Source organism: Pan troglodytes, chromosome 4, assembly GCF_028858775.2.
Source record: "Pan troglodytes isolate AG18354 chromosome 4, NHGRI_mPanTro3-v2.0_pri, whole genome shotgun sequence".
Classification (NCBI taxonomy): Eukaryota; Metazoa; Chordata; class Mammalia; order Primates; family Hominidae; genus Pan; species Pan troglodytes.
In genome coordinates, this window is record NC_072402.2 from 171,700,729 (window position 1) to 171,728,179 (window position 27,451).

Consider the following 27,451-nt stretch of genomic DNA (forward strand, 5'->3'; position numbering starts at 1 on the left):
GGGGCGGTTCTCTCTCCCTGGGGGGCAGTTAGCAATGTCTGGAGACATTTTTCATTGTCACAACTAGAGGGAGGATTCTACTGGCATTTTATGGGTGGAGGCCAGGAATGGTGCTAAATATCCTATAATGTACAGGACACCCAAGTCCCCCAGTCCTGCCCCTGGGAAGAATTATCCTGCCCCAAATGTCAACAGCGCCAAGGTTGGGAAACCCTGCCCTAGAGTCTTGCATACTCCCCAGGATGTTCCATGCCTTCACCTCCATGAACATGCCATTCCTTCTGCCCAGAATGCCCTTCTGGCTCCTTTGCTTGTATGATGTCAATATTAATCTTTCTAAACCCAGTTCAGACAGCACCTCTCCTGAATGCCTTCCTCGACCACTGATAAGTATAGCTGTAGTTGTACCTATTCATTCCTTCGTCGTCCATCTATCCATCCATCCACCAATCCATCCATCCATCTACCCATCCGTTCATCATCCATCCATCCATCCATCCAGCAAGTCTTGTAGGGTACCCTCTGTGAGCCAGGCACTGTGCTAGGCCATAGGTACACAGCAATGAAAAGACAGCATTGGCCACTGCTTTCATGGAGCTTCCAGTCCAATGAGAAAGAGAGACTTCAAACAATCCATCATACACATAAAAGCATATAGATGCAAATTGTGAGAAGGGCTATTAAGGAAAGAACAAGGTGTTGTAATGTAAGGAGAGATAAGACATATAGGGGACCTAATTATAATGGCAAGGTGGTCAGGCAGCAGGCCTAACTGAGCCCTGAGGAAGGTGGAGAAACGATCAGGGGGCCACATTGGCTGGTGATGTCAAATGGTGGGGAGAGACTTAAGAGATGAGGTGGGGTGGGCACCAGTTTATGTGGTTTGTTTGTTTTTTTCAAAAGGTATTTAAAGCAGGAGAGTCACAGGATCAGAGTTCGATTTTGGAAGATTGCCCTCGTTGCTGTGAGCCACCCTAGGGACAAGGGACAGGTTCAGTCTCATGCCTGGTCTTCTGATCTCCTCTACTTCTTTCTGTCCAATCAGTCCTCCACGCAGCACCAGATTAGTGTCCCCCAAAACAGGGGTGACTGAGTTGCCTGAAGCACCCCCGATATGGGAGTAGAAGAAAGGAATGGGAGGTCTGACACCAGTTAGAAGGCCACTACTACATTCAGGGAGGAGAGGGCAGTGGGGCAGTGGCAGTGGGGTGGGGAGGCTAGTGGTATTGAGATGTGGTACCAGGTTGATTGGGAGGAGAATTTGCTTTCTCTGCTCCATTTGCCCACTAGACCTGAGGCCCCAGCTAGACCTGAGGCTGTGTCATCTCGGTAGCCTTAGGCCTGGCCTGCAGTGGGCAGTGGAAATTACTGGCTGATCCCCTCTCTTGCCTAGCTTAAAACTGGACTCAATTTCTCTACTTGGTAGCTGAGGAAATAGACTCAAATCTAGGTGGCTTTCTCCAGGCCATGGGAGCAAGCTCCTGAAAAGCTGGAACATTAGTTTGCAGACATCAAATTTCAGGACATGCCTTTGGTGCTTTGCTGCCTTTGGTTCATCTAAGTAGCCACAATAACCCAGGTGTCCTCACAACCCCTGTGACGTTGCTACCATAATCCCCATTTTACAGGTGCAGAAACAGGCTCAGACAGGTGGAAGGCTGTCCTAGGGTGCACCAAAGGAAAACAGTGCAGCCAAGATCTGCATGCAGGTGTGCTGGGAAGGGTGGCAGGTCTGCAGAAAGCAAACCATAGACAGGCACAACCCACCTTGGCAGAGCCACAGGGGAACCATAATCGGCAAGTCTGCTGCTGCGCTCTGGGCAAACGCTTCTTTTCTTTCTATTGATTATTAAGTCTTTATGCATCTTGGAGGAGATCACTTACCTGCTTGTGGGAGGAGAGGAACACAGATATTTAGAAACTAATGACTAATGTATGGCATGCTTTAAATTTTGCACAGTAGGCCACATGCACTTCATAGTCCTAGAGACCTGGGTTCAAATCTCAGCTAAGCTATTTACTTACTGTGTAGCTTTAGGCACATTGCTTAGCATCTCTGGGCTTTGAGTTTGTTCAGCCCTAAAACAGGCAATAATATCTACCTCAGAGGGTGCTGATGAGGGAAACAGTGTGACAGTTGTCTAATGGGCCCAGCTCAGTGCAAGGCATACTGAGGGAGAGCACAGATAGAGTTTCCTTTCTTTCACTGGGCATCCAGAATATGTCTCTTGAAGATGATAGGTTTAGAAGGAGACTGCAGAATTGGAGCATGCTGAGAAGGATGGGGTTTCACGGGTGGGTGTGGGGCGGGGTGGGGCCTGATGATGCTCTGCAGGGGAGGCCTGAAAGGGGACCTATGGCTGTCACTGAGGCCTGTGTGCCTTCTGGGCCTCTCCCTGGGCTTTCCGCAGTGTTTCTTTTTCTCTCTGAGACACAGGATATGAGAAACATAGGCTTTCCCCAGGGAACAACAGAAATGCACATCACTGCAGGCTCCAGGCCCTAGAGCCCCCTGGTTCTTCAGAGAATCTCAAGAGATGAGTTATAAATCATCTCAAATTGGGACAACATCTCTGATTAGGCAGATCCAGCAAATAGCTAATGATCAATAAATGTAGCAAAAATACCTTATAATTTAAAAACACAATCTTAAACAAAATATACTTTTTTTACCTACCAAATTGGCACAAAAAAATGGATATTTCCTCATGTTGACAATACTGGGGCAAACTTGTCCTCAGTTTGCTCTTGTTGGTTATGTAATGTGATGCAGTGTTTTTCAGAGGGTATTTTGACATTGTCTGTACAATGTAAACTGTGGGTAGCATTTGACTGGTATGCTTTTCACTGGTAGGAAGTTACCCTATGGGTATATATTTCAAGTATGCAAAGGCCACTATATATTGAAAAGAACTGGGAACAACTTGGACTATTCCCTGAGAAGGGCCTGGTTAACTGAGCTCTGGCACACGCATGTGGAATCCTAAGCAGAGGTTTTGAGAATGAGGCTGATCTGCATGCGCCAGCATGGAAAGCTATAACAGACACGCTGCTTCGTCCAAACAGCTTTAAAGAGAATGGTGTGGAGTGATCCCATTTGGGGAAACACACATAGTGTGAGCATGTTTTATTCTTGTAATTCATAAGACAGTTTTGGAAGGACACACAGAAAACTGTTAAATGTTTGGGAAATGGGAATTGGGGTAGGTGCGTTCCATTTGAAGAATTTTATTCTATACTTTTCATCTTTTTTTGTTTTTAACCATAAGAATGCATCGAATTTTATTCATCTGTTTTTAGAGACAAGGTCTCTCTCTGTCGTCCTGAAGCTGGAGTGTAGTGGTGTGATTGTACATAGCTCCCTGCAGTCGCGAACTCCTGGGCTCAAGCAATCCTCCCGCCTCAGTCCCCTAAGTAGCTGGGACTACAGGCACATGCTACCACACCCAGGCTGATTTTTAAAGACTTTTAATAGACGGGGCCTTGTTGCCCAGGCTAGTCTCAAACTTCTGGCCTCAACTGATCCTTCTGCCTTGACCTCCCAAAGTGCTGGGATTACAGATGTAAGCCACTACACCTGGCCTCAGATTTTCTATTAAAAAAAAATCACCCCCGTTTCACAGACAGTGAATGGTCTCAGGGAATGGTTGTAACTTGTTCACTTTGACACACAGGGAGATCACTGTGAAGCCAGTGTCTGTCTGTACAGGGAGGTGTCAGAATAGCACAGTTTAAATTCAAATCCTAACTCCACCTACTTGCACTGTGACCCTGGGTGAGTTTATTAACCACTTTGACCCTCTGTTTCCTCATGACACTAGTATCTTTCTCTAAGGATTGTTGTAAAGATAAAATGAGGAAAATACATAGCAAATGTTTATCATAGTGCCTAGTACGTAGTAGATGCTTAATGCAACGGAGTAATTATTATTGCTGTTGTTCTTAACATGATCTATTTAGTTCCAGAAACAGGTTCCCTGTTTCTGGAGGTCACAGGGCTACCCCAGGCAGCAAGGAGAGGTGAACAGTGACATGGCCTGGGCCTCTGGACTGTGGAAGACTCAGGTGGCAGAGCTATGGGCTTCACTGTAATGATTCCAGCCTAGGCAGCTTGCCTCTGTTCAGAGCAGAAGGAGCTGGAAGTCCCCAGTAGAGGATCCTGTGGAGAGCACCTCATCTTGCCCCATGCTATGCATTGCCATAGAAGTGGGGAGTTGGCTGGGCATGGTGGCTCACGCCTGTAATCCCAGCACTTTGGGAAGCCGAGGTGGGCGGATCATGAGGTCAGGAGATCCAGACCATCCTGGCTAACACGGTGAAACCCCATCTCTACTAAAAAAAAATGCAAAAAATTAGCTGGGCGTGGTGGCAGGTGCCTATAGTCCCAGCTACTTGGGAGGCTGAGGCAGGAGAATGGTGTGAACCCAGGAGGTGGAGCTTGCAGTGAGCCAAGATATCACGCCACCGCACTCCAGCCTGGGCGACAGAGCGAGACTCTGTCTCAAAAAAATAAAAATAAAAATAAAAAAATAAGTGGGGAGTTATAGACTTATTGAGGCAGATAGTTCATTTGAGACCAACTTTTATATTGCCTCTGAGAAAGCAAAGCAAAGGCCCAGCAAGAAAGACAAAGTTTATTCCATGGAAAGAGCTCCAGACTGAGAGTTGGCATTCATACTAGAGACCTGCTTCTGACTCAGTCTTACTGTGTGAGCTGTGGCAAATCCCTTTCCCGCTCTATGCCTCAGTCTCCCTATTTGTGAATTGATGAGGTTGGACAACACTGCCACTAAAGTCTTTTGAGCACTGACATTTTACCCTGTGTTCAGGGCCCAATACCAACCTTCAAGGCCCAGGAAAAAACTCGAATCCAAAGAGGGAGTGTGGAGTGAGGAGCAAGAGGTGCAAATGGGGAAGTTCCCAACTAAGGATGCAGGCCCCATCTGGGCAACTTCACCCTCTCTCTTTAGAAATAGGATTTATTTGTTCACTGATTCATTCCACAGTTTTTATGGCCTCCCTATTGTGTCTTGGTTCCCCAGGATCAGAGTTCAAGTGTTAGGTGGCACTTGGAACTGAGCTTAGGTTCAAGTCTGGGCTCTGCCTCCTAGTGGCCATGTGAAGTTATGAAGTCATTTCTGCTCTCTGGGACTCAGGCTCCTTATCTGTAAAATGGGAATAATTACCTTTACCTCATAGAATGATTGAAAAGATTTGCTGAGATACAGGATGTAAAGTGTTTGGCACAGTGCCAGGCACATAGTGGGTACCTTTACAAAAAACCCAAAACCATGATCAATAGGAAAGAGTATGGTATTCTTGAGTTTGAATGTAGCTCAACCCGAGGCCAGTCATTTGATCACAGGCAAGCGACTGAACTCTCAGAGGCTAAATTTCCTCCCCTGAAAAATGGGAATAATCATAATGATTTTGAAGGAGAGAACTGAGGCTTGGAGAGAATGTTGTCAGGAGAATTATGAGAATTGAATGAGTCCACATCAGCAGGGCACCCGGCACCGTGCCTGGCTCACAGTAGGGATTCAGTGCCAGCCATTTATTGTCCTGGCTCTGAACCTGTCTCTTTGCTCCAGGGATGATGGCTATAGCTTAGATCTATTTTTGGACTGTGCAAGTCCAGCTCATAAAAATACAATCTTGCTCCTTGTCAGCACTTCTGCACTTGTATTTATTGTTCCTGCCAATCCTGGGACCTCTCCATGTGGGAACCTCTTCATTATTGATAATCCTGGGAAGTAGTATTTTAAATTTTTATGATCTGTACTTTGCACCGTCTGAACCACCATGTATTATCTGGCCTTGCCAGTGACACGGGAATTATATCCAGACAAGGGGTCCTTTAGGGATGAATAATTTATCCCATTTTCACAATGCCAATTATATTAAATTATGTTCTTCATATTAGCAGCTGACAGGACAATGGGGATCCAATGTGTAAATATGGAAAGAAAACAAAGTTATTGCTTTGCCCAAATCCACAATCATATTTGAAAACCTGGAGTTTCATTTTTCCAAATATCCATAAAACCCCACTTTTAAGAATAAAAAGAGTAGGAGAAATTTTGCCCCTCCCCTCTCTACTTTTCTTCTCTCATTTCTGCTGATAGACAAGGCGCTCAGGGCTCTGTTTTGCTCCATTTTCTTTTAACTGCGGGAAAAAGAAGAATGTCTAGAAGAGAGGCTTTCTTTGCAAATTTATTTTTCTCCTGTCTTGTTCTCTTTGCCTATGCGAGCTGATTCCTCCAAGGTACAATTAATAACGATTGGCTAACATTTCTTAATGCTTTCCCTTTCAGAGTACTAAAAAAAAGGAACTGTGACTTTATCGTTTATGGAAGGGAAATGTTTCTGGCTCTACTCCACAGGAACAAAACACTAAGCTTTATGAAAGTCCTCTAGCTGGCTGGTTGTAGTGACTTCGTAGGGTTGTATTTTCCCTGCTCTCTGCCGGTCCCCATGCAGGGTACCTTCACTGTGGCCAGAGGCCTCTCCTGTGCCTGAAATGCATACCTGCAAAGCTGTTTTCTCATTTATAATCATTCCTCAGCTCTGCACTGCCCTCACATTAATCTTCAAGGTGCCTAGCATGGCATTCAGAGCCTCTGTGTGCCTCTCTAGCTTCCTCCCTGTCACCTACTCACCTCACCCATCCTGTTCCCTGGCCACTTAAAACTGCTTCTCTGTAGTTGCCTCAGGTGCTGGCCTCCTGGATGTCTTCTGAAGGTTTGTGGTATCATCTCTCCCTCGATCTAGAGGGATCTTTCCCCTGGGTTTGGAAACAAGGAAGCTGGCCAGGGCAAAGGTCCAAAGAGAGATGACCATGTCCTATATTGGGGTAGAGGCCGTGCAACTGGATGAGTGGGTTGATTTAAGGGAAATTTTTGAGGAAGCTGGAGCTGGAATGGGTGGAATAATGGAATGAATTTTGAGACTAAAGGGAAGGGAGGAATCATGAGAGATTCTGTGTTTGATTTGACATAAACAGTAGTTTGGATAATGCTGCTGTTATCTTCTAAGTTGGGGATTACATGGCATGAAGATGTTGAGAGTGAGGTGGCTGGGGCAGGAGGGTCAAGGGTGAATGTCCAGTAGGGTCATCTGAGTGTTGAGTGATATCTGAGTGGAAGTAAATATTTGGGAGTCATGAGGATAAACAATGAACTTGATTAGCCAGGTGTGGTGGCACATGCCTGTAGTCCAAACCACTCAGGAGGCTGAGACAGGAGAATTTCTTGAACCCAAAAGGTAGAGGTTGCAGTGAGCTGAGATCACGCCACTGCACTCCAGCCTGGGCAACAGAGCGAGACTCTGTAAAAAACAAACAAACAAAGAAACAAAAAAACCAATGAACTTGGAAGTGATGGGAGTGAGAACATGCAGAGGGGGCTTGTAGATGGAAAGAAGAGTGGTCATGAGCTGGCTTTGAGAAATCCCAACACTGAGAGATCAGCAGAAAGAGGAGGAGCCTGGAGTGGAGACGGAGGAGGGCTGCTGGGTGAGCCAGCAACAGAACCAAGAGAGAGGCTGCCATGGGCCCAAGGGAGGAGAACCTTTCAAGGAGGAGAGAGAGAACAAGCTTGTCAAAAATGACTGAGAGGTCAAAGAAGATGAAGGCAGAGCACTGTCCATTTGTTCCAGGCAAACAGGCCAAGACCTTTTGAAATGGAGATGGAGTTCCAAAGAGCTAACACTTCCTCGGGGTGAAGACAAAATATTGTATAGCAGCCTGAGTTGCTTTTGGAGAAAATGTGGCTTAGCTAAAGAAAACAGCAGATGACTGAGGACCCACATGGTATCAGGCACCTGCCTGTCTCTTGGCCTGTATTTGAACTTTGTGGTTTGAGGAGTGAGGACCTGAAGCTAAAGGGACTATTTTCATTAGAAAGTCACTCAAAGCCTAAGTAGCATTTCATAAGGGTTCAGAGCAAAGCAGGACATGGATTTGAAGAGAGGGTTATGGTCCCAACTCTGCCTAATTTCAGTACCCTCTAACCCCATGACTGCAAATGGTGAGTGGCATATTTTTATGATAAATATATTATACATATAAATTATTATATGTATACTTGAAGTTGATGTAAATGACATCACGCAGTATATAAAAACCTCTTGGTGTCTAATTTCTTTTGTTCAATGTAATGTCTATGAAATTCATCAATGTATATGTAGTATAGCAGTGAGGCATTCCATTTTCTGAGTAAACCACAATTTATCCATTCTCCTATTAGTGTACATTTGAGAAGTTCCCAGTTTGGGGCTATCAGGAACAAAGCTGCTATGAATGTTCTTGTATCTTTTGGTGGACTCATTATGTTTTTGAGCTGACTTTTTGCTGACACCTAGGAAATCTATTGATTTTGGTTTACTTATTTAGTATTTGGCTACCTTACTAAATTCTAATCACTTTTCAGTTCATTTTCTTGGGTTATCTTGGAAGACATGTGTATCAGATAGAAAGCTTTTAGTTTCAAGTAACAGAAAACCCAGCCAAAATTATGTTAAGGCTCAAAGAGTAGGTATTTGCCCCTATAACTGTGGATCCCAGAGTAGGTCTAACTTCAGGCAAGGTGCAATCCCAGGGTAGGATGTCATCTGGACCCAGCTCCATTTCTCTGGGTTCCTCTTGGCTCTGCCCTTCTTTGTGTGCTGCCTTGTTCTTCTCCTGGTTCCCATCAAGATGGCAACAATTCCAGGACTAAAGTCTTCACCATACCATCCAGAGGAAGAATCACTCATGAAGACCTACAAGGCTTCTTTCATCAAGACACTAGTCAATACTACCTCATAGCTCATTGGTCCAAACTGGGTAACATGCCCATGTCTGAGTCAATCAAATTGTGTGATCAATAGGATGGTATGCCCTGATTGGCTCAACTTCACTAGGGACCATCACTGTCACTAAGGAAGTGGTCAATCCCACTGAACCACATGGCTGCCACACAGTGAGGCAGGGGTGGGTTCCCAAAAGGAATATCATAGCGCTTTTGGTTGAAGAAGGAGATGGATGCTAGAGAAGCAACCTCAAAATATTTATTATTATGAGAATAAAAATGATATTGCCTGTAATGATTATTCATGGTCTTGTTCTGACAGTAATATTTTTCAGTTCTGTCTCCTGTCTCAACATGTTGGTTAGAATATGGGGTCTTTTAAGTTTACAGAGAATGGAAACGGTTTTCAGCTTTTTCAAAAGCTCTGGGAAGGATGTTTATAAAAATAGAGAGGGAGCGAGAAAGACTAAGAAGCAAGTATTTCTTAATATTTTTTTTTTTTAAATTTACTAGTCTCTGAGTTTGTATCCAACATTTGATGTGAGGATTCTCAAGAACAGTTGGAGGACTGTGGATCTAGAAAGGAAGGGATCAAGCCAAGAGATGATGGAAATAGACTTGGCAATGTGGGAAGGTGGACTAGTTTTCAATTGCTGTGTGACAAATTACCAAAAATTAAGTGGCTTAAAATCCATAAACTTATTATCTCACAGTTTTCATAGGTCAGAAGTCCAGCCATAAGCTAGCTGGGTTCTCTGCACAGGGTCTCATGAGCCTGAAATCAAGGTGTTAGCCAGGCTGCATTCCCACTGACACTTGAGATCTTCTTTCAAGCTCATTGAGGCTGTCGACAGATTTCAGTTCCTTGTGGTTGGAGGACTGAGGTCCTGGTTTTCTTGTTGGCTCTTGGTTGAGGGTTGCCCTCAGGTACTAGCTGCATGGCTGTCTTTCAGCATGTCAGTTTAATTCTTCAAGGTCAGTGGAGAATCTCTTTCCAGTCTGTTACCCTGGAGTTTTACATAGCACAATGTAATCATGGGAGGGACTAGCCCATCATAACCACAGGTCCAGCCCACATCCTAAAGGGAGGAAATTATACAGCACATGAACACCATGGGGCAGGAATCTTTGGAGCCAAATTAGAATGCTGCCTACCCCAAAAAGCAATTATTACCCCAAGGCTTGTGGCTCATGCTGACCAAGAAATACATATATTATATATATTAATAGATATGTTACATGTATATATTACACACACACACACATATATACATACACACATGCATGGGGAAATAAAATTAAAATTGTAAATCCAAGTTTGTGAATATTTCTAAAATCGTGGATTAAGAGAAATAATCAGACATCTAAATTTTCTGTACCACTTCATAATCTGACAGTTGATCTAGTGATGTCCAAAATATTTCTAACAACTGGAATTTGTAGAATATCCTTTCAGTTCACAAAGCACCTGCATGTATGTTCTTTCATTTGGTCCATCCCAGAATGCTGTGAACTAGCCTAGGAGCTTTACCATTTGCTCTTTTGTTTACATCAGCTTCCGACTCTCGTATTCGCATTGCAGTTCACATGCCAGCAAAGCAAGTTCTTGTAGATCACGTGCTATTTCTCGCTTTTGTTTCTTTGGCTCTGTGGTACACTTTGCCGAGACTGTCTTCCCTTGTTTTGTCCACCCAGGAAACTTCTATTCATCTTCCAAAACTCTTTTCTTTTCTTTTTTTGAGACGGAGTGTTGCTCTGTCGCCAGGCTGGAGTGCAGTGGCACAATCTTGGCTCACTGCAACCTCTACCTCCCGGGTTCAAGCGATTCTCCTGCCTCAGCCTCCTGAGTAGCTGGGATTACAGGTGTGTGCCACCATGCCCAGCTAATTTTTTTAATTTTTAGTAAATATGGGGTTTCACCATGTTGGCCAGGGTGGTCTTGATCTCTTGACCCCATGATCCACCCGCCTCAGCCTCCCAAAGGGCTGGGATTACAGGCGGGAGCCACTGTGCCCAGCCCCCAAACTTTTTTTTTTTTTTTTTTAGGCAGGGAAGTTGGGGGCATTCTTGAATGCCCATGTTCCTGAGAAGTCCTTGTGTTGCTCTTGATAGGCTAGGTAGGGTGACACTGCTGCCTGACAGGTGCAAGGCTCCACTCTACAGCTGCCTCAGATATCTATGGAAGAAAATGTGATAGCACCCAGATGTTATTGGATTAATGTTCTGAACGTCTAACTTGCATCAACTCATTTATGCCTCCCAACAATCCAACGAGGTGGTCATGGTGATTTCCCCATTTTATAGATGAGAAAATCAAGACACAGAAGGCATCATCAACTCACCCAAGGTCACCAGCTAGTAAGTGCTGGAGCCAGGATTTGAACTCAGCCCACACTTGTACACTCCCCTACAATATTGACAATATTGGTATCTGCTTTATAGTGTAGAATTAAGTGAGGTAAGGCATGCCAAATGCTCAATGCCTGCTATATAGTAAATGCACAAAGTATGAGAATTATTTTTCTTATCTGTGGTACAAGAGCTTCTGTTTTCCTATTCTTTGGCCTAGCGGGTAGGAAGAAAATAAAAATAACAGAGCATCCTTCTGCCCCCAACCCCCTGTAAGCTCTCATCCATGTTTGGCTGTGTTGCTTCCCTGTTTAAGGAAGCCAGGGGCTCTCTTTTTGTTGTTTGGAGGAACAGACTGCAAAGAGGGCAGGAAACAACAGCAGAATTTCCATCCAGAAATGGGTTCTAGAGGTAAGAGAGGGTGGGGTGCTGATGGGCTGGGGTCCAGGGCCTCCTTAACCCCCATAAGTCCAGCCATAGGTTAGTTGGGTTTAGGTACCACCTGGTAGATGTTCCATGTATGGTAGTGCCGTCCCTATCCCTTCCTTTTTGAGCTGCATTGAGTCCATGACATGCCTCACAGATGTTAAAGGACATTCTTCATAGAAGAATTCTTGCTGTAGTTAATACGCTTGACTGTTGTCTCCAGGGAAGGTTGGTGGGCGTTTTCAGTGAAAATTCTGTTAATTTGAGCCATAATGGGAAGTAGGAATGATCATGGTTAGAAGATTACTTCATTTTAGCTGTGTGACCCTGGACAAGTGACTTAGCATCTCTGAGCTTGAGTTTCCTTGTTAGGAGAATGGAAATAGTAGTGATAGGTAGGTGAGGCATATGAAGTGCTTGATCTAGTTCTGGCATATAATAAGTGGTTCAAAAATATTGCTCATTATCATCTCACTTAACTCTCAAAGCAACCTTACAAAATAGGGATATGATTAGAATTATTTGTCTCTATTTTACAGATGAGACCCTGAGGCTTAGACAGCTTCTGTGTTCCTCATGGCACTGCAGCACTTGGCGATAGTTATTGATTATCTGTCAGGTTTCTTTTTCTTTCACTTTGCCTGCACAGTGGGATGGAGTTACATAAATGTCTTGTCAGGTTGACAGCATATCTTGATAAGATGTTAACCACCTCTGCAAAAATATTCAGACTTTAGAAAAATAAGATGATACAACAGATTCAACAGAACTTTCTATTTTTCTTCTCACAAGTCCCCAAATCAAATTGGAATTAAGTGTGTGTGCAAAGGCTTAGAAACAGAATCTTCATCATAACTTTCTATTTTATTTTATTTATTTACGTATTTATTTATTTATTTAATTTTTGTGGGTACATGGTATATATATTTTTGGGGTACAGGAGATATTTTGATACAGGCATGCAATGTGAAGCACATCATGGAGAATGGGGTATTTATCCCCTCCATCCCCTCCATTTATCCTTTGAGTTACAAACAATCCCATAACTTGTTTATATAACCAAAACTGGAGGCAACCTAAACGTGTAACAATTAAAGTTTAATTAGATCAGTTGCAGTACACACATGCGGTGAAATGTTATACTATGCCAAAAGGCAAAATACAACGATATATTTGTTTACATTGGAAAATTGGAGAAAAATATAGTGTTGTGTGATAAAAGCAGGTTATAAACTATAAAGTATGAATTCATCTCATAAAATATATATTTTCACAAATAGTAAATATATAACAATATGTACATATATAAGTCTATATAAATATCTAAAAAGGTATAATCAAAATTGTTACCTAGGGTTGTCTCTGTTGGAATGGGGAAGTATTATGAGTAACTTGAATTTTCTCTTACGTGTGTTTGAAGGGGGGTTCTTTATTTTTTTGATCTTTATGTCATGTGTAATAAATTCTGGTTACTGAAAAAAAAGAAAGGAAAATGTTTCAAGTCTCCATGCATGCTAACACACTGGTTGACTCTTTCAGGTGATTGTGAAGACAAGAACGGAATATCAGCCGGAACAGAAGAACAAAGGGAAGTTCCGGGTGCCGAAAATCGCTGAATTTACGGTCAGTTTCTTGATGGTGTAATAGAAAGAGTAAAGGAGAGGCTGGCTTCAGCCAGCTCAGCACACCTCGTGCTTGGAGCAAGTACTGCTGTGGGTGGGGAAATGATGCAGGCTATTTCTGGAGGATTTCTTGAAGCCATACAGTCTGGCCACTGAGTTTAATCAAATAACAAGAACTCTGCCTCTGAGGTCTATCATATTCTCGTGTACTCTGGAATGTTCTGATAAATCTCATAATTGATAAATGCCTCTTCTATTCCTTCTCCTTTCTCCTGTTCCCTTCTTCCTGCTTTTTCATCACTATCTCCAGGAAATGTGATGGAAATGCAGTAAGTGACTCATATTTTAGTCCTTCGTTGCAACAAATATGAGAAAAACAAAGGTGGGGGGAAGAAAAGCTGGCTTCTTGGTGGTGAAACCCTAATGGTTGGCTTCCTATTTCTTGGTGGAGGGGCCGCGAGGAGCACTGGAGAATATGTTGCTAGCTGTGATGAATTGCATCAAGGATCCACAAAGCACTCTCTGTGAGTGTGAAAGAGGAATCCCAGGGAATGCCCCGAGGAAGTCACTTAGGAGCTGAGGTGGGTGGGGAAGTGGGTATGAAGCAGGTACAAGGTGCTGGCAGCTGAGGAGAGTGCAGCTTGTGCAAAGGCCCTGAGGCAGGAAGGAGGCTAGCCCCAACCCTGAATAGAAACAGAAATAGAAACCCTGAATAGAAATAAGGACAGTGAGGGCCGGGCACGGCGGCTCACGCCTGTAATCCCAGCACTTTGGGAGGCTGAGTCGGATGGATCACGAGGTCAGGAGATCGAGACCATCCTGGCTAACACGGTGAAACCCCACCTCTACTAAAAATACAAAAAATCAGCTGGGCGTAGTGGCGGGCGCCTGTAATCCCATCTACTCGGGAGGCTGAGGCAGGAGAATGGAGTGAACCAGGGAGGCAGAGCTTGCAGTGAGCCAAGATCGCACCACTGCACTCCAGCCTGGATGACAGAGCAAGACTCCATCTCAAAAAAAAAAAAAAAAAAAAAAAAAGAAATAAGGACAGTGAGGCCGGGCTCTAGGAGGGTGCAGGGAGCAGACACAGATGAGGCAGAAGTGGGCGGAGGGCAGACAGTTCCAAGCATTGAAGGCTGTATGAAGGCATTTAGGGTTTAATACTAAAAGCAACAGGAAGCCTTTGAAGGACTTCAGGAAGAGAAGGGACATGATTACATTTGGGTTTTAGAAAAAGTATGCTGGCTTTTACATGGCTAATGGAGTGTGGTGGATGAAAGGGGATGGAGGGGCACTATTAGGCTACTGCAGTCATTCAAGTGAAAAAACACACAAAAAACTGTGGCAGATCAGATAAGGGTGGCCAGTGGGTGGAGAGATGCAGGCAGATCTCAAATATTTAGGAGGCAAACAATCAGCCCTGGAGGCAGTAGAACAAGTGGTCCTGTGGATGGATGATGCAGCAGCCTGGCTGGGCTTGAGCCTTGGTTCCACCTTATCCTAGCTGTGTGGCCACAAGCGAGTCACTAAGCCTCACTTATCAAATGGAGATAATAGTAGGGTTGCTATGACGATGAAGTACAAAGTACATGCAAAGCACTTGGATCTGTATAAGTGCGTAATAGTAGCCTTTTTATGTCAACTGTGACTGGGAGCTTTGAAAGTGAACATGACTCGTGGTTGGTTATCTGGGAATTGAAGCGTATGCGGGGAGAAACATGTGGGTTTGTTTGTCTTTGACTATTTTTCTCCCCACTAAATCAATACTGAAGCAGCTGCGTATGTGGCCCAGGGGAGGAGTGTGGTCCCTCTGTGTGCATTCCCTGGAATGTGGAACTTCCTAGATGCCACCCTCCTCTTGGAGAGCAGCGGCTGGTCTTACTTTTTTATTGTACTTTCAGTGTCTGCCACACAGCACAGGCCCAGTGAAAGTGGACCAAGACCCAGCTGCGTACAAGTACTTGCAGCAATAAGCAGGTACCTGCATGAATGAGCACAGAGCTTGCAGGAGAGGCCTGGGGTATCTTGGTGCACCAGGCCACGGGGTCAAGTTGACCTGCCTTCCTGGCAAGAGATCACAAGAAATATTCCCAGGTTCACATGTAAGAATGTTTGCTGCAGTACTATCTATAAAATTAAAGTATTGGAAACTAGACTTTCAACAACTTTCTTGTGATTTCATAAATGAGAACACATCCATATGATGAACTACTTTACAGTTTCTTAAGAATTACCTTTTTTTCCTCAGAGAGTAGTTTTCTCTAAATTATATGTTTATGAGATACTTTCATCTAATTTTTACTTCTCTATGCTTTCCAAATTTTATGCAATGTGCACTTAATTATTTCAATAATCAGACAAAAATGAGAATTATTTTTAAGTGTGCTTTTTAAAAAAAAAACAGATAGAGTGTTAGGCATTTTTAATGAAATTATCCTTTATCCAGCAGTCATTTGAAATGATGGCTGTGAAGTGCAATAATTTGGGCAAATACTTAAAGAGAGAATGTTGAGTGAGTAAAATAGAGATTAAGATTGTATGCTTTCTAGGATTGGAGCTATGAAAAATTACAAATAAATGTATTAATATTAAAATGCTGTCTATGGCTGTGTTATTAGCAGTGATATAGGGCTATATTTTTTTTTGTCTTGTTTGACAACTTTTGGTGATGTGGCTACTTTTTCATATCTATGTGAGAGATTGATATAATCCCCTATGGCTCCGAGAGGTGACATAACATGCTGACCCACCAGCAAGTGGCAGAGCCAGGGCCTGGCGGCCTCTCTGCTCAGCCATGATGCCTGCAGTAGGTAACTGCTGGGTAGAACAGAAATGAGTCAGCTAAGAGAAAAAGGGTGCTGGGTCAGGGACCAAGGCCTGTAGAAGTTCTCCACCCCCACGCAGTTTGACTCAATTAGTCCTGGGGGTCAGGAAAGAAGGGCTTTGTGGTTCAGGGGCAGCCCTCTGTCAGCCCTGTCAGGCATGGGCAGAGGGGGACCTGCACTTGAAGCAAAATGGGAGGAATGGAGCAGATTCTCTTATGCTTATGTAAAGCTGCAAGAATTAATTAGCCTGGTTTTTCACTTTCTTAAAGAGAGCTCCTTCTGGGCCCCATGAAGGATGCACCTGCAGGTGCAGAGGTGGATGCAGGGAGGCTAGGGAGGAGGCGTGGAGGTAATTAAGAAGAGTCTGAGGGTCTGAGCTGAGTAAGCTGGCTGGGGCTCATGATCCAGGGAGGGGCTGTTATGGAGGTGGAATTTACAGGACTTGCTCCTGGTTGGAGGAAGGGCACTGGGGGACTCTTTGGTGTTTGGCTTGTCTACCTGCCACTGAGGTAGGGAGCTGGGGGGATGCTCTGAGTGTGAGGTGCCTGGAGACCATGGGTGGGGAGGGGGAAGACAGGTGGTCTGGCCACCCTTGGAACTAATAGGTTTGGAGCTCAGGATGGAGATTTCCACTGGAGAACTAGGGCTGGAGTCAGGGAATTTACAGTTAGAGAGCTTGGTGCTGTTACACAGTCACTGGGTCACCCTGCAGATATATTGCCCGGGGCTGAGGGAACCTTGGAAACTGCAAAGGTGCACCCCTTCTCATTCCAATCCCTTCATGGATCTGGGACAGCTTGTGATTTGAATTTCAAAATTAACCTGGAGAAAGCAGTTCATGGCAATTATTCTGTGAGAGAGAAAAGAAGGGAGCAGGGTGGGGAGAGATGAATAGAGAAAGATGAGCTGAAAGAATTGCCTGGAATTTTTGTCATTTCTGAAACTAAGGAGGCCCTGCAGTCATCGTAAAGGGCCACAGACTTGAAATATTTTCATCAGGGTTATGTGAGAAAATGGGAAAATGCAGAGAAAACCCTCCTTTCTTAATCTGAGAGCAAGGGGTTCTCTAAAACTGATTTTGCTATGGATGGTGCTGGCGCTGTGGTGGGTGTTTGTGTCATGGAATCCTGGTGCTGTGGAAGGTGCTGGTGATGTGGAAGGTGCTGGTGTCATGTTGCGGGTGCTGGTTTCCTGGTGATCCTTGTGCTGTGGAAGGTGCTGGTGTCATGTTGGGGGTGCTGGTTTCCTGGTGATCCTTGTGCTGTGGAAGGTGCTGGTGCTATATAGGGTTCTGGTGTCACGGTGATCCTGGTGCTATGGAAGGTGCTGGTGCTATGGAGGGTGCTGGTGTCACGGTGATCCTGGTGCTATGGAAGGTGCTGGTGCTATGGAGGGTGCTGGTGTCATAGTGATTCTGGTGCTATGGAAGGTGCTGGTGCTGTGGAAGGTGCTGGTGTCATGGGAATCCTGGTGCTATGGAAGGTGCTGGTGCTGTGGAAGGTGCTGGTGCTGTGGAAGGTGCTGGTGTCGTGGGAATCCTGGTGCTGTGGAAGGTGCTGGTGCTGTGGAAGGTGCTGGTGTCATGGGGATCCTGGTGCTGTGGAAAGTGCTAGTACTATGGAGGGTGCTGGTGTCATGGTGATCGTGGTGCTATGGAGAGTGCTGGTGTCATGGTGATCCTGGTGCTATGGAGGGTGCTGGTGCTGTGGAAGGTGTTGGTGCTATGGAGGTGATCCTGGTGCTGTGGAGGGTGCTGATGTCACGGTGACCCTGGTGCTGTGGAGGGTGCTGGTGTGATGGTGATCTTGCTGCTGTGGAGGGTGCTTGTATCATGGTGATCCTGGTGCTATGGAGGGAGCTGGTGCCAAGGAGAGTGCTGGTGCTCTAAAGGTTACTGGTGCTCTGAAGGTTGTTGGTGCTATGGAAGATGCTGGTGCTGAGGAGGGTACTGAGGCTCTGGAAGGTGCTTATGCACCTAGCTATGCTGCCAGGCCTGGTTGTTTCCAGGTTCGTCTGTGAGTTGGAGCTGAGTTTGGATTTGGAAGTCATTGGTGCTAAGCTGTGGAGAGGCACAGCTGTCCTCCAGGGAGACACCTGGGTTTGAGGCTAGGCTCGCCTAGGCATCTTAGATCTTGGCTTTGCCATATCTTAGCTTCATGACCTTGGGAAAAATCTCTCCACTCCCAAGTTCCCAACTTTTCATTAATAAAACCAGACAATAATAATGAATAGTCTGTCTTTGGTGCACGCTAGGGGCTTAATAAATTATCATTTTCTTTTTTTCCTATTTATATCCTTTTTCTTCCTCTTGTGTTCTTAGCTTCCTGTCTAATTAGCTGGATTTTGTTTGTTGGTTGGGCTCTGGGCCTCTCTTTGCAGGCTTTTCTCCCTGGGAATGTGACTGGGAGAACCTGGAGGAACATTTCAAGGGGTAGCCAGTTCATTGTCAGGATTCATGGGTGGTCTCTGGCTTCCCACAGTGATTCCTGGAGGCACGTGTTTGCTTGTTGGTAAAGGTAGGCCATTTTTTTTTTTTTTTTTTTTGAGACAAGGTCTTACTTTGTCACCAAGACTGGAGTGCACTAGCATGATCATGGCTCACTGCAGCCTTGACCTCCCAGGCTCAAGTGATCCTCCCACCTTAGCCTCCCAAAGAGCTGGGACTACAGGCACAAGCCACCATGCTCGAATAATTTAAAAAGGTTTTTCTTTTTTTGGTAGAGATAGGGTCTCACTTTGTTGCTCAGGCTGGTTTGAACTCCTGGCTTCAAGCGATCCTCCTGCCTCGGCCTCCCAAAGTTCTGGGATTACAGGTGTGAGCCATCATGCCCCGTCTGGTCATTTTTTTCGTGGGCTATTTTTTAGTACTTCAGTTATAAGACGAATAATAATAATGTCTTAAATATGCTTTTACATCTACTTTTCAGCCTAACAACAATCTTGGGAAGTAGGTACTTTTATTATCCCCATTTTACAGGTGAGGAAACTAATGCTTAGAGAAGTGAGGTGATTTTCCCAAGGTCACTTAGCCAGGAAATGTCAGAACAAAGCAAGAACCCAGCTTCATGGCTCCATATCCCATTCTCTCTGCCACAACTTGATGTCACCCTGCCATTGTCCTGGCCAAGCTGTGACCTTCCTGCCTTCTTTCCTTCCTTCTTGGTCTCCCTCCCTTTTCTTCTTTGTCATTATTAATATTGGTTCTGGCCTGGGCTCAATGCCTGTTGCTGGGAGATACAAAAATGGATAAAACAAAACCTCTGCCCTGAAGGAGCTAACAAATGTGTGGATCAGATGAGAAACATTCTGTGCAGCTTCTCAGCTGTGGTCTTCCTGGAGTCAGCAACTCTGGGACCCCTTCCTGATCCTCTAGCTGGATTTGGGGCCTCCTCTGGGCTCTGTAGGGTCATGAGGCCTCCTTTCCCACTGTCCTCTGCCTGGCCTATCCTGCACCTGCAGCCCCCTCTAGCTTCTGATCCCTGGAGGGCAGGGAGGTGTCTGGTGCATCTCTGTGTTCCCAGTTCCCAGCACTGGCCTGGCATGGAGCAGGCTTTGGGTGTGTTGCATTGTGGGCCCTGTCTCTTGGGATGGTCTCAGGAGCATCCCTGACCCCACACCCTGATCCAGCATTCAGAGAATCTGCCTCATTAGGCTCTGGCCAGGGCCAGCTCAGACTGGAGGGTGTGTAGGCACTTGGGAAGGATCCTGGGAATGCCTGCAGTCCAGACCTAGAGCACATCCAGTGGGGAGAAGCTGCAGTGGGAGGGACACCTTAGCCCAAAGGGACCAGAGCTCACCATTCTCTCATTAAAACGAGGTGGGACCAAGAACTGGAAATGAGAGGGTCAGTCCTTTTTAAACAACCAGTGGCTCATGCCTGTTATCCTAGCACTTCGGGAAGCCAAGGTGGGTGGATCACGAGGTCAGGAGACGGAGACCATCCTGGCCAACATGGTGAAACACCGTCTCTACTAAAATACAAAAATTAGCCTGGTGTGGTGGCACGCACCTATAGGTCCCAGCTACTTGGGAGGCTGAGGCAGGGGAATTGCTTGAACCCGAGAGGTGCGGCTTGCAGTGAGCTGAGATTGCACCACTGCACTCCAGCCTGACGACAGAGCAAGACTCAGTAACAACAACAACAACAACAAAAGAACCAGTGTCAGTGGGCTATTATTAAAACAAACAGCAACAAGTAAAACAAAAATAAAACCCCAGTTGAAGTTTCAGGCTAACATTAGAAGGTGTGGATTTTTTGCTGTTTCATCCGCTCACCGATCCATTCCACTCTTTGGGCTCCTGCCTGTGGCTAGCACTTTATGTGCACTACCCCGCTGAATGGTCCCAGCACGTCAGGCTGGCGGGATTGTTACTCCACTTGCATATGAGGAACACAGGCTCAGAGAGGCAGAGCGAGCCATCTGAGGTCCACACCCTGGAGGCTGTGCAGCTGGGCCACCTGCCCGGGTAGACAGGGTCAGGGAAGGTTGCTCAAATGGAAGGGGATCCCCGGCTACACAGGAATGGCTCCTAAGGATGCTGCTGAGCTCACTTACCTGCCAGAGGCTCCTTCTCCTTTCCTTTTATAATCTAGGGCCAAGAAATGGGGGCCTTGGCTCCCTGTCTCAAGCCTCAACCCTGCTCACATTCCCTCCAACACTAACAGGAGAAGAAGCAGGGAGAAGCGCAGAAACCAGCCTCCTCAGTGCTGGCCGCTGCACCTAGCAGCCATAGAGCTAGGCCCCTCTCCCTCTGGAAGTCTCTAGTGACTGTCCTTTCTTCTCTGTTCTCACTCCAACACTCTGGTTCAACCCACATCACCACCTGTCCCAGCCCTCTCCCTGATCCCTGGCCCCTTTCCTCAGCAGCCCCAGTCCTTTCTCCTCCCCTTCTAGAGCACATGACCCACAGTGGCATTCCTGTGCCTCCACTGCTTACCTGCCTCTCCCATAGGTGCATCCACCTCCCAGAAGCACTGGCCCTTCCCTCATGATCCTGTCCATTGGATGTCTCCCTGCCTTTGTCTGTGTCGTCCCTCCTAGCTGAATTGTCTTTCCTGCCTGCCATGGGGCCATCTCCCTATTCATCCCTCAACACCAAATGCACATGGCCTGGGCCTTGTGCAGTGTTGCTTGCACTGACATGCAAAGCCTGTCCTTTGGGTTCCTGCATGTCCTATAGGACCCTCCATTCTAGTACCAATTAAACAGAGTTGGCATCAGTGAGTTACCTACTAGGTCTCCTGCTGACTGGACCAGGAGCTCTTTGAGGCAGGAATGGTGTTTTTTGGTCTCTGTACCCTAAGAAGCTAGCCAGCACCTGGCCGGATGAAGCAGTAAAAAATGCCCTTAATAAATGAATAAGGCTGGGTGTGGTGGCTCACACCTGTAATCCTAGCACTTTGGAAGGCCAAGGTGGGAGGATTGCTTGAACCCAGGAGTTTGAGACCAGCCTGGGCAACATGGCAAAACCCCATCTCTACAAAAAATGCAAAAAATTAACTGGATGTGGTTATGCATGCCTGTGGTCCCAGCTGCTCAGGAAGCTGAGGCAGGAGGATCATCTGAGCCTGGGAGGTTGAGGCTGCAGTGAGCCGGATTGTGCCACTGCACTCCAACCTGGGAAACAGAGTGAGATCCTGTCTCAAATGAATGAATGAATGAATGAATGAATGCATAAGGAGGTGAATGAGCAAACAAAAAAAATCCGTATGGCTGACCAAGAAACTCCACATCGATCACATCAACAGCTCTGGTTGCCTCATTTCCAGTATCTTTATTTAAAATCAGGGCCCTATCTTTTCTTCTGAACTCTTGCTGATAACACATCCTCATAACTCTCTTCCTGATGCCACATTCTTAAGAAGTTAGACAACATTTCTAGCTTCACCATTTGCTTCTACCAATTTTTCATCAAAACTCCAGGGCCTTCATTCCATGGGATTCTAATATTTGCTGACAGCAGCAAATGGAGATAAGCGATTTTACTTTATTATCTGTTGTCTTGGTTTTTATTGCTCTCTCTTTCTTTTACATTTTGAGGAACATTTTTAGGCAAGTTATTAAAAACACTGCCTGCTGGGTTAGGAGCAGAGTCATTATTTGGCATGGAAAGAATTTGCACATGAGGACTTGGTGGAGAAAGGCTGCCAGAGTGTTTCATGTTTATTATTTCACTTCTGGCCAGGGTTTTATTGAAAATCAGACTGAAGATGCTGGCCTATGTTTTTGTCCAGGTGCTTTCGCCTGGCTTTGTGAGTGTACTATTAGAATGACCTTCAAAAATGTATGCTGTTATTAATTGATAGTTGCAAAGCAATCGTGGCTTAATTTTTTAACGAAACATTCCTCTGAGACAGAAAACACACATTGTGCTGCCTTAGGAGGAATGTGCATAGGGTTTGATGAGAGACGGGGTGATTCAATGACCACCCCATCGCAAAAGGATGGGCTTTTATTACCGGCTTTACATTCTCATTGATCCAAACAAATATTGTTAAGTAAATGCTGCAATAAAGCAAGTCACTTGTTAATAAACATAGTGTAGAAGAAGACTTCTAGGGTATAGTGAGCACTCTTGTTTCCTATGGGACTCCTGCAGGGGTGGGCTGGAGTAACTCACACCCACTCCTGAGAGCTGATTCTTCCAAGTTTGCAAGCCAGTTGTGAAACTGTTGGAAGCTTGAAATCAATCATGGTGGGAGTGTTTACACCATGGAAATCAGCAAAGGCTACAAATCTCCTCGTCTCCCCCCAAGAGCTGGTCTCTCAGCACACCACTGTGGAAAGGCGATATGGAAGAAACACATGGGTTAGGGGTTTGATCCCATGGGTTTGTGAACTGGAACATGTCATTTCAGCTCTCTGAACCTGCGTTTCCCAATCTGCAAAATGGGTGGCTGAAGGCTCCCTCATAGACCTAGTGCGAGGCCTAAGTGAGGCAATGTAAGCTAACACAGTTGTTCCACTGTGGCTCGATAAACGTGAGCTTCCTCTTGTAGCTGCATGGTAGTTTCATTTCTGGGGAGGGAGGTCTCTTGCTAGATGGATGCTGCCACCTAGCTTGGGTCTCCAGTGGGAAGCTACGCCTGGTACCTGTGGGCCTCCATCCCAGGTGACGCTGCCGTAGCTCAGTTGCTCCTCTTGGCTTACCCTTTCCACTGCGCCAGCTCCCAGCTCTCCATCTCTGTCCCACCCCTTCACGCAATATGAGAAAAACCAGGTTACGTCATGAGATCACTCTCCTGCTTGAGAAATCTGCGATGTCTCCCTGCTTCCTAGGGGCTGCAGTGTGATGTCCTTAGTACGGCACTGCAGGCTCTTCCAAAGGTGGGCCTTGCTGCTGGTTCCTGTCCCTCTGCCACTGCCTTCCTACACTCCCAGTGTTCTGGGGCTCTCATAGCACTGCAAAACTGCCATGCCTTTTCACACTTCCAGCATTGCCCATGCAGTGTCCTCTGCCTCCATTGCCATCCATGTTTTCTGCTTGGAGACCCCGCTTAGAGCTCATCTCCCCTGGAACTGGTCCTTGACTCCCCACTTTCACACCTGGAAGTCCTAGGTTCCTAGCATTACAACTTTTCCTTCTCTTCCTGCACCTCACTGCTGAGATGGCACATCGGCTTTCCTAGAGTTCTGCTACCTGGCTGGATTGCTGAAGGTGCCACTGAAAAGAGGGCTTCCTAAAGGTTTCTCAAATCCTTGGTTGGAGTAATAAAAGGAAGATACAGAAAGTAAAACAACATTTTAAAAATAATTATTTGCAGTAATAAATAATAACAGCTTTATTTTATTAAACTTCTATTATGTGCCAGATAGCCTGTGAGTCATTTCCCATTTTATCTTTATTGTAACTCATGAAATAGGCATATTTTTAATATACGGATGAGAAAGCTGGGGATCAGCATGATTAATTAAGCCACTCGGGGTCATACAGCCAATAAGGGGGCAGAGTCGGGATTTTCTGACCCAGAGGGGTATGTGCACCGACGTGTGGTTATGTGTATGTGTGTGCATGCATACACGTATATTCTTTTATACCATCTTCCAAATTGGGAAACCCTGCACATTTGGGGAATTGGCTAAATTAAGCTAAACTGAAATGTGGTTGCAAGAATACTAAAATTTTGCTGCAGATCCCTGTTATTTGCCGAGTGTTAGGTTAATTTTGCGTTGGCTCTCTCGTCCTCTTTTTTCTCTTTAAATACACTGTTTGGCCGAGTCCTGAAATGCGTTGATCCAAAAGGGAAAAAGAGAAGCAACAATTTCCCAAGAAAGAGATGCCGTTTTCCCCAGGGTCTGTCATGCCACCTGCTCCGCAATCCCAGTCACAAGGTGGGAGAGCTCATCTCCTGGCTTCCTCGCTCTCTGGGCCTTTGCTCCTGCAATGCATGATTATATTAAATGTGATTCTTAAAAAATTGATGATGTTTAAGCTCCTGGAACTGTCAGAAGAAGGCCCTAATAAGATGACTGTATGTGCAGCTTTTCATGTTGCCAATAGGTTCTATAATTATAAGAAAATGAGTTGTTATAGCAACTGCCATGTAGGCCTCGCTTCCTCCTGGGGATGCTGAGCGCTCAGCTCTGTGATCCAAGTAACTGGGAGGGAATTTGGTTCTTTAAGGGGTTTCAACCCTCACTTGGGTGATCAGCATTCATTCATTCTAATCTTGACAACCTGAACCCAGTTTTACTTTGCAATCTGACAGACCTGGTTTGAATGTTAGTTCTATAACTCACTGGACTGTGTGACCTTGGGCAAGTCACCTCACTTCCATCAGCCTCAGTTTTTACTTCTGTAAAATGGGGATGCCAGTGCCCACCAATTGAGAGAGCCATTGTGATGATGGTGCTTGGGATGTGGCTAGCACAGCGCCCGGCATGCAGTAGCCCCTAAAATAGACGGGACACATTCCCCTTAACTTCTTTCACTGGGAGCAAATGAAAAATGAAAATGCTACAAGTAGGGAGGGTAGGTGTTTTCATAGTCTTTAAAAAAGTATTGTCATTAATTTGGGTAGCATTTGTGGCTTGAAAACCAGGCTACTAAACAGAAATTCGAGGCTGAATCATGTACAAGATATGAGACAGGGAAAAAAAGAGAGACGAAGAGAGAGAGAAAAAAAGCTAAATATAAATGAATATTTAGTTAATGAAACTGACTTGAATGAAAACTCCAACTTTATTTTATATTGCATTTCTCTGAGACTAAGAAAAAAAAAATTTCTAATTTCTAAAAGAATCTCCAAACTGAGTCAAGAAACCTGGTCTCTGGTCTCAATCTTTGGGCCTCAGTTTTCCCATCTGTAAAATGAGGTAGTTGGGTGAGTTCATCCCTAAGAGGCCTGGAACAATCGTTCTCAGTCAGAGGTAATTTTGTTTCTCAGAGGACACTTGGCAATATCTGGAGACAGTTTTGGTTGTCACAGCTGGGGGTGGGGATGCTATTGGTCTCTAGTGGGTAGAGGCCAGAGATGCAGCTAAACACCCTATGATACATAGGACAGCTCCTTACAACAAAGCATTGTCCAGCCCCAAATGCTGAGAAACCTTGCTCTAGGATTTACCAGCATGTTCGCTGGGTCTAAAACCAGAAATCAAACCATAGTCACGCCACCAAGGATAAGTCAGATTTGTTCAGTATTTCAGTGTCTTATCCTAGCAATCTCCCAGAGATTTGAAGCCTTAGAAAAATTAGAAAAGGTAAAGACAAAAAGACTTCTCAAGGTTGTAGGAAGCTCAATAAAAAAATGAGATGGCCACAGGAGGTGCGATACTGCACAACCCTAAACAGACCCAATATGATTGTTTTGTGCACAAAGCAAAATGTACTTGATGCAATTTTAGGTCTATAAATAGCTTTATTATTTTTTGTATAAAGGAGGATAAAAATAAATCTTGCAGATATTTCAACTGCCCTTCTCATTTCCAGCTCCTCTCTTCGGTTTTGACATGTCAAGCCACAGTCAGAGTGTGTCTCTTCTGAAACTCACAGGCAATCACTTCCTTTCCCTGCTTCAAACCATTCTGGGGCTTCTCTTGATCATTAGGGTAAAATCTGAACTCCTTCGCCTGCTATACTTGGTCTCTCGAGCCTGTCTCTTGCTCATCTCTTCAGTCTCCTCCGAACAAGCTAAATTACCTGTCGAATTCTCGACACACTGGACCCGATTTCATCTTTACTCCTCCGCTTAGCTGTTCTTTCTACTCTGAATGCTTTTCTCTCCCCACAGTCTGGTGGCCACCTATTCATCTCATAAAACTGGCTGGGACATCACCTCCTTTCCTAGTAGCCGCACCTCTCTTCCTCATTTTCAGAAAGGACTGACCATTTCCTTTCTGGGACCTTAATCACTGGGCAGAATTGGTCATCTTTCCCTCCTTCATGCAGTTATTTCCTTTCCTGCGTTTTTCTGGTGCTATGAAAGCCTGGGCTCTTGAGGACAGAAACTGCCTGATTCAGTTTTATAGCCCCGTATGCCTATACATTCTGGGGCCTTGAATACAGTAGGTGGTCAGTAACCTTTGTTTTAAAATAAGAATAACATACAAATGCACAACATTCCAACAGTACAGAAAGGCATTCACTGAGAAATTAAAGTCTCCCTTTCCCTCCTTCATAGTTCTCACAAAAAATATCTGTTGTCTACATCTGTGCTGTCCAAATTGGAAGCCCCTAGCCACCTGTGGCTATATACATTTAAATTGGTCAAAACAAAATACAATTTAAAGTTTAATTTCTATCACACTAGCCACATTTCAAGTACTTAGTAGCCATGTGAGCCTGGTGACTACCATATGGGACAGCTCAAATTTAGAGAACATTTCCATCATTGCAGAAAGTTCTGTTAGTCCAGGAGCAGCTTCCTGTGTTCCTATGATCTCATCCAGGGACATTTCCTAAAGGTCTTATATGTACAGTACATGCACACACACCACACACACACACACACACACACACACACACTTAAACTTGATTTCCTCATTCATCTTTTCAAATGTAACCATTGTATACACATTCTCTTGTACCTTGCTTCTTTCTCTTAATAATATATCTCAGAGATCTTTCCACATCAGCACATTGAGATCCTTTTTCTTCCTGTTAATGGTTGTAGACAGAGGATGTTTCATCATCTTTCTCAATTAGTCCACGATTGTTCTAGCTTTCAGCCTTCTGCTGCTGAAATCAAGCTGCAGCGAACCTCCTTCCAGTGAACTACACGCACTACTACAGTTTGAATGTTTGTGTTTTCCCACAAATTCCGATGTTGAAATGCTAACCCCCAAGTTCATATTAGTTATTAGGAGGTGGGGCCTTTGGGAAGTGATTAGGTCACGGGGGTGGAGCTCTCATGAATGGGCTTAGTGTCTTTATAACAGAGGCCCCAAGAAGCTTGATCTACCCTTCCACCATGTGAGGACACAGATAGAAGGCACCA

The 27,451-nt window shown here is 45.1% G+C and overlaps 1 protein-coding gene across 1 annotated transcript in view; it reads left to right on the forward strand.

Annotated features, from left to right (window-relative positions):
• Positions 1 to 27,451, forward strand: part of NSG2 (neuronal vesicle trafficking associated 2) — a 63,661-nt gene that overhangs the window by 5,530 nt on the left and 30,680 nt on the right. The window contains exon 3 of the mRNA XM_518109.8: positions 13,104 to 13,187. Coding sequence (XP_518109.3) covers positions 13,104 to 13,187 — 84 coding nt within the window. The remainder of the gene's footprint in view (positions 1 to 13,103; positions 13,188 to 27,451) is intronic.